This window comes from Colobus angolensis, unplaced genomic scaffold (genome assembly GCF_000951035.1).
Source record: "Colobus angolensis palliatus isolate OR3802 unplaced genomic scaffold, Cang.pa_1.0 Scaffold45, whole genome shotgun sequence".
In the NCBI taxonomy this organism is placed as follows: Eukaryota; Metazoa; Chordata; class Mammalia; order Primates; family Cercopithecidae; genus Colobus; species Colobus angolensis.
The window spans coordinates 2,321,592-2,328,723 of record NW_012117932.1 but is presented as its reverse complement, the minus strand read 5'-3'; the positions used below and the strand labels follow the sequence as shown (position 1 = coordinate 2,328,723).

At 36.7% G+C, this 7,132-nt stretch overlaps 1 protein-coding gene across 1 annotated transcript in view; it reads left to right on the top strand.

Annotated features, from left to right (window-relative positions):
* Window positions 1-7,132, top strand: part of YES1 (YES proto-oncogene 1, Src family tyrosine kinase) — a 95,360-nt gene that overhangs the window by 66,594 nt on the left and 21,634 nt on the right. Inside the window, exons 3-6 of the mRNA XM_011957784.1 lie at window positions 133-232; window positions 3,618-3,716; window positions 5,574-5,677; window positions 5,768-5,917. Coding sequence (XP_011813174.1) covers window positions 133-232; window positions 3,618-3,716; window positions 5,574-5,677; window positions 5,768-5,917 — 453 coding nt within the window. The remainder of the gene's footprint in view (window positions 1-132; window positions 233-3,617; window positions 3,717-5,573; window positions 5,678-5,767; window positions 5,918-7,132) is intronic.

Genomic DNA, 7,132 nt, shown 5'->3' with positions numbered 1-7,132 from the left:
TTTCTGGAGACTACAGTAAAAACTATCCTTAAGCTTTTTTTTTTTTCCTCTTTTTGGGCTGGCAATAGTTCTTTTTTTCTGTTTTGTTAACTTAGCTACATAATTTACCTTGGTGTTTTTTCCCTCTGATAGGTGGTGTTACTATATTTGTGGCCTTATATGATTATGAAGCTAGAACTACAGAAGACCTTTCATTTAAGAAGGGTGAAAGATTTCAAATAATTAACAATACGTAAGTGTCATGAATATTTTGTGAGAGAAGTACGGACAGAAATCTGGTCTTTACACTGAAACTACTGAGCTAGTTGTCGATCCAGTGATGAGAGGTAGGGCATGGGCTGCCCACTGGGTTTAACGATGCATTGGCTTCTTTAGAGGCATGTCGTAACACTGCTGCTGTAGCCAGAAGTTATTACTTCTACCATTTGTGCTGCTGTGGTTCTGCCATAAACAGAGATTTAAGAATGAAGAGTTATTGAGGGGGGTACATGCAAGTGTATTTTTTTTTTTTTAATTTTAGAAAGAGAATTTGATGCTCCTATTTTTCTAAGTACCAGATGGTTTAAAGATCTTATCTCATTCTATTAAAAAAAAAAGGAAAAAGTTGGGTAAGGAACCCATGTACTTTCCAATTGATGAAATTAAGTTGTTTTTTTCCTTATGTGACTCTTAGACATTTTGTCTAGAAGTACGCTGTAGAAAATTTGATGCTCATTGTAGAAAGTAGATAGAATAATTTCATTAGCAAGCATAATGACCACTCTGTAGCTTCTCAAAATATATATTTACGGTCTGTTTGCTTCCAGTCATGTTTTCTTCCATCCTTGTTCCCATCTGCTACCAGTTATTGTTCCAGAACATAAAATATGGTCATATCCTTCTACTTTTAAAATTACTCAGTACCTACCACTTGCCATCAAGATAAAAGGAAAACAACAATGATAACAGCCATCATTCATTGAGAATTTACTATGTGCTTCTCCCCTCTTCTGACTCTACTACCCAGACATACTGAATTACTTGCAATTTTCTGAGTATGCTGGAGTTTCTCATACTCTCATGCTTTCACACATACTGTTTCTTTTTTCTGGAATGTGATTTCTCATCTTTCCATTTCTTTCCTTTATTTAGTTAATCCTACTCACCCTTCAAAATATAGTTAATATGTCCTTTCTCAAGGATGCCTTTCCTTACATTCTTCCTCCCCTGCCTGGCCCAGTCCTGAATGGGCCCTGCTGAATTAAGTATCTCTCTTAGGTGTTTACATAGCAGCCTATGCAAACCTCAATCATAGCTCTCATCACATTTTGAATTACAATTTGTCACTTGCTTGTCATTCTTTTAGACCAGTGGTTCTCAACCTGGCACAGAATCACCCAGGGGACATTTGTCAATATCTGGAGACATTTTTGGTTGTCACAGTTGGGGTGCTGCCACTGTCTTCTAGTGAGTCGAGGCTGGGGACATTGGTGAATATCTTAAAATGCACACAACAGCCTCCCACAGCAAAGAATGATCAAGTCCAAGGTGTCAATAGTGCTGAAGTTGCAAAACCCACCTCTAGACTGTGAATTCCTTGAAGTCAAGGACTGTCTTTTTACTTTTATTTCCAGCACACTCTAAAGTCTATCACTTAATAGGTGTTCAGTAAATGTTAGAATGAATCAATGAATGCTTAGCAGGATCAAACACAAGGTTTTTGGTTTATGTATCTCAAAGTGCTTAGTATATACGAGGAACCACAAACCAATTATATGAGTTTCTAGATATTTGAATTACTGAGGGATTTTTCATTCATTTTCTAGAGAGCAAATGTATCTAGGCATTTATAACATTTTAATTTAGACAGTACCTTTTCAATTTTTGTCTTTGATGAAGCAAAACATGCATTTAATCTTTAGTAACAAATCCCATATCTGTCTTCCTGTTTAAAGACTGATTATATTTGGTCTTTTCACATTAATTTTGAAAAAATGAGGGCTTATGTGTTATAAACCACACATAGTTCTCATGTTCTGAATTATAATTTAATTTTGGTCTTACTGGAATATTTCTAGATAACATGTTTATAAGTATGCATTATTCTAGAAATTCAGGGTTTTTTTGTTTTTTGTTTTTTTTGAGATGGAGTTTTGCTCTTGTCACCCAGGCTGGAGTGCAATGGCATGATCTTGACTGACTGCAAACTCTGCCTCCCAGGTTCAAGCGATTCTCATGCCTCAGTCTTCTGAGTAACTGGGATTACAGGCACACACCACCACTCCCAGCTAATTTTTGTATTTTTAGTAGAGACAGGGTTTCACCATGTTGGCCAGGCTGGTCACGAACTCCTGACCTCAGGTAATCTGCCCACCCCAGCCTCCAAAAGTACTGGGATTGCAGGTGTAAGCCACCGCGCCCAACCAGAAATGCAGTGTTTTTTGGGTTTTTTTTCCTTTCTTTTTTCTTTCTTTTTTTTTTTTTAGATGGAGTCTCGTTCTGTCGTCCAGGCTGGAGTGCATTGGCATGATCTTGGCTCACTGCAACCTCCATCTCCCAGGTTCAAGTGATTCTGCTGCCTCAGCTTCCCAGGTAGCTGGGACTACAGGTGCTACAGGTGCACACCACTGCATCTGGCTAATTTTTGTATTTTTAGTAGAGACCGGGTTTCCCCATGTTGACCAGGCTGGTCTTGAACTCCGGACCTCAGGTGATCTGCCTGCCTCAGCCTCCCAAAGTGCTGAGATTACAGGCTTGAGCCATTGCGCCTGGCCCATCAATTCAGTTTTTAACTTTATTGCTCGTTGTTAATTGTTTGGCTACAGGAATGTTAGAGCATTGTGTGTGTTTTTTTTTTTAATCTAAAATGAGTAAAAAAGAGTATTACAATTTTATGTACTATAAAGAGAAAAGCATTTGGCAATAAAGAATGGACTACTGATACACATGCTATAACCTAGATGAACCTTTAAAAAATTATGCCAAGTAAAAGAAGTCAGTTACAGAAGACCACATAAATGACATATTTCCATTTATATGAAGTGCATGCAGTGGGCATATCCATAGAGACAGAGAGAAAGCTGATGAGTAGTTGCCAGTGGTTGGAGGGAGTTGGGGGTGCGGAGTGACTGCTTATGGGTACAGGGTTTCTTTTGGGGGCTATGAAAATGTTCTAAAATTGATTGTGATAATGGTTGTACAACTCTGTGAATATATTAAAAACTAGTGAATTGTACGTCTTAAATGGGGGAATTTTATGGCATGCAGCTTATACCTTAAAACTTTAGGAAAAAAAAAAACAAACGGAGTAATTTGAAAGATTTACTTCACAAATTGTTTTATTCACCATCCATAGTCTGTCTTAGGTTGAAAGAATTGTGTTAAAAAAAGAAATCTTATAACTAAAAGTGTGTAGTATTTTGGGGCTTTATTTGGAACAGAAGTATGCAATTGTGCTTCCTTTAATTCATGTAACCTATTTTTTAATATCATTCAAGTTTAATTCTTGATCCAATGAATGTATAAGTAAAAAATGAAAGTAATACCCTTCGTTTACTTCAGATGGAAGATAGCACTGCAATATTTTGTACTTTGGGCAATTGTCTACCTTGCGGTGATTGCTGTTTTATGTGTTGCAGGGAAGGAGATTGGTGGGAAGCAAGATCAATCGCTACAGGAAAGAATGGTTATATCCTGAGCAGTTATGTAGCACCTGCAGATTCCATTCAGGCAGAAGAGTATGACACTACTTCATATTTTATTAATTATTTTGATTTTTAAAATGTTTTAATGCACATTCTACTGAGCCACAACTTTACACACACAGAATTACATACCAGTCTTAATTCAGCTAATGTATCATATGAATAGATGTTACTTAAAAATTAATAACTAACATCATAGTATTCGCTTACAGTAGGATCATAAACGAATCTGCATCAATTATATTTCCTTATGCCTAGTCTCTTTTATATTTTCACTTAAATATGTATCTGTAAACCTTTTGCATATTTTTCAGACTGTCTCACTTCAAAAATTTGCCTTCAGATTATCCTCATTCCCTGCCTTGACTTATTTTTTAACTTGCAGCTTATATATGGGGGTGTGCTGGTATGGATGGGTATATTGGTGTATATATGCATCCCATACATATCAGAGACTTACATTCTTCTTTTTTTTTTTTTTTTGAGACAGGGTCTTGGCTCTGTCGCCCAGGTTGGGGTGCAGTGGCGTGATCTCGGCTCACTGCAACCTCCACCTCCCAAGCTCAAGCAATTCTCCTGCCTCAGCCTCCCAAGTAGCTGGGACTACAGACATGCACCACCATGCCCAGCTAATTTTTGTATTTTTAGTAGAGACGGGGTTTTGCCTGTTGGCCAAGCTGACTCCTGACCTCAAGTGATCCACCCGCCTCAGCCTCCCAAAGTGCCGGGATCACAGGCGTGAGCCATTGCGCCTGGCCCAAAGACTTACATTCTTTAAGGTTTTACTATTTTTAAATATTTCAGAGATTTATTACCACTTTATGATTATAAAAGTAATATGCCCATGAAAAAATATTACCTTCAGTTAGTTTTATATGACTGTTAACCTCTTGATTTAGGCACTTGCATTGTAGTTAATGTAGGAAAGTATCCTTCTCTTTTACCAAGTACACACTGAAGTATTTGAGGTAATAATTCAGCATGTTTGCAACTTAAAATTAGTTAAGAAAAAATATGTATCTATATATACATGCACACGTATACATATAGAGAGATGGAGAGTATGACAAAGCAAAGTGTTAGCTATTGGGAAACCTAGTTGTAGGGTTTATTGTAGGGTGTATGGGAGTTCTGTGTCCTATTTTTGCAACTTTTAAAAAGTCAAAATTCACCTTCAGTGACATACTACTTTTAGGTTAAACCAGTTTATCTGGGATTCAAAATTCAATTTATTTTCATATTACAACACTTAACAGAGTGCCTTGCATATGATAGGTGCTCTATCAGTGTTTGTTTGCTTTATTAATGATCTGTAATGTGTCTCAATAACTCTTTGTTCTACTGTGGTGCTTCTTACTTTCTGTTTTGTTCTTTTGTCTTCTGCAGTTTTCTGTGAGCTCTTCCACAGCAGACACTGTCATTTTATTCACAAAACCTTATTAAATTAAACCTACACATATTTAGAGTTACTAATAATTTGGGTATGATATACTTGTGTCTTACTGAATACAGATGATGATGCTGTTACCAGGGAACCACTTCTGTTCTTCCTGTCATAGTCTTAATATTTCCATTTGTCACTGACAGAAAGGGTCTGTTATTTTGCTGCCTTTCCTTCTCTATTTACTGTTCCTGTGACTGTCAGTTGGACTTTTAAGAGGCATATTGAGTAGTTAATACGTGGAAATACTATAAGAGTATATTCTAACAGTAATATTTGTGATACTACTATTTAATCAATAAAACTCTTACATTTTCCTGTATTTTGAGCTGTGTTCTCTAGCTATTCTTTGTCATCCAAACCTATCCCAGTCCATTCTTACTGACACTTGTGTATAATTTTTCTGAACCTCATACTTTTCAATTCAAAACACTTAATTTTTTTTCCAGATGGTATTTTGGCAAAATGGGGAGAAAAGATGCTGAAAGATTACTTCTGAATCCTGGAAATCAACGAGGTATTTTCTTAGTAAGAGAGAGTGAAACTACTAAAGGTATGAATATTGTTATATTAGTGTAAGTATAAAATTTCTTGGGGCAGTATTTTGAGAAAGATATAGTGAAAGTTTTTATTTTTCACCCAGGTGCTTATTCCCTCTCTATTCGTGATTGGGATGAGGTAAGGGGTGACAATGTGAAACACTACAAAATTAGGAAGCTTGACAATGGTGGATACTATATCACAACCAGAGCACAATTTGATACTCTGCAGAAATTGGTGAAACACTACACAGGTATGTGAATATTTCAAAGGTAAAAATTATTTCTTCACATTCTAGTTTATGAGGACAAAATCCATATCCTCATTTCTCTTAAGATTTAACACACTTATTTACACATAATACATACCCAATAAATGTCTGTTGTATTCTAGTTTTAAAAGGAGGAACAGGTGATACTTAGTACTTGAATCGTGCTACTCAGATAATGTGCTAATAGACTCTCATCATTTGAGTCCTTATATCTTACTGGCATAGTATTTACATTGGAGTTCATTTCATCACATGTACATTGTGAAAATAAACTTCAAATATTTATGGACACTTAGTAAATAAAACTAAACATTGGGTAGCAGAAAAAGCTACGTCAGAAGGATTACCTTCCTCTGCATGGGCTGGATCACATAAGCTTTCCTAAATATAAATCCAGTGAAATTTGGTCTGATGATAACATTTTTCTTATCCTAGAAAATTAACCTACAGCGATTATAGACATTTTTGTCTTTCAAGGACGGAAGGTATTTAATATTAGAATCTTATGTCTCAAAATTTTTCATTACCAATTTGGTATATGAATGCCCCTGAAAGTCTTTATATGATTAATACTGGGAGAGGGGATGTTTCCATGGTAATGTCTTCAATGACAGCTGTCTACAAACTATGTCTGTCAAGTCACCCAGCAATCTTGACATTGATTAAGCATGTTACCAAGCAGTGGCATCACTTGTAATTGCCTTTGTCACAGTGTGAATTTATGTGGTTATTTAGTGAGAATAGGAGAGAACATGTCTCATTTACAATAAGAAAGATTATATAAGCAGAATTCACAAGTTAAGCCGTTATGAATCTAGGGTTCCCTGACTTTGTGTCTCCCTTATTTAAAAAATCAGTCTCCTGCTAGGCATGGTGGCTTGTGCCTTTAATCCCAACTACTGATGCAGGAGGATCACTTGAGGCCAAGAGTTCAAGAACAGTCTGGGCAACATAGCGAGACCTCATCTCTTAAAAAAAAAAAAAAAAAAGGGCTGGCATGGTGGCTCACACCTGTAATCGCACCACTTTGGAAGGCCGAAGCGGACAGATCACTTGAAGTCAGGAGTTCAAGACCAGCCTGGGCAACATGACAAAATCCTATCTTTATTAAAATACAAAAAAATTTAGCCAGGTGTGGTGGCGTGTGCCAGTAGGCCCAGCTACTTGGGAGGCTGAGGCAGGAGAATCACTTGAACC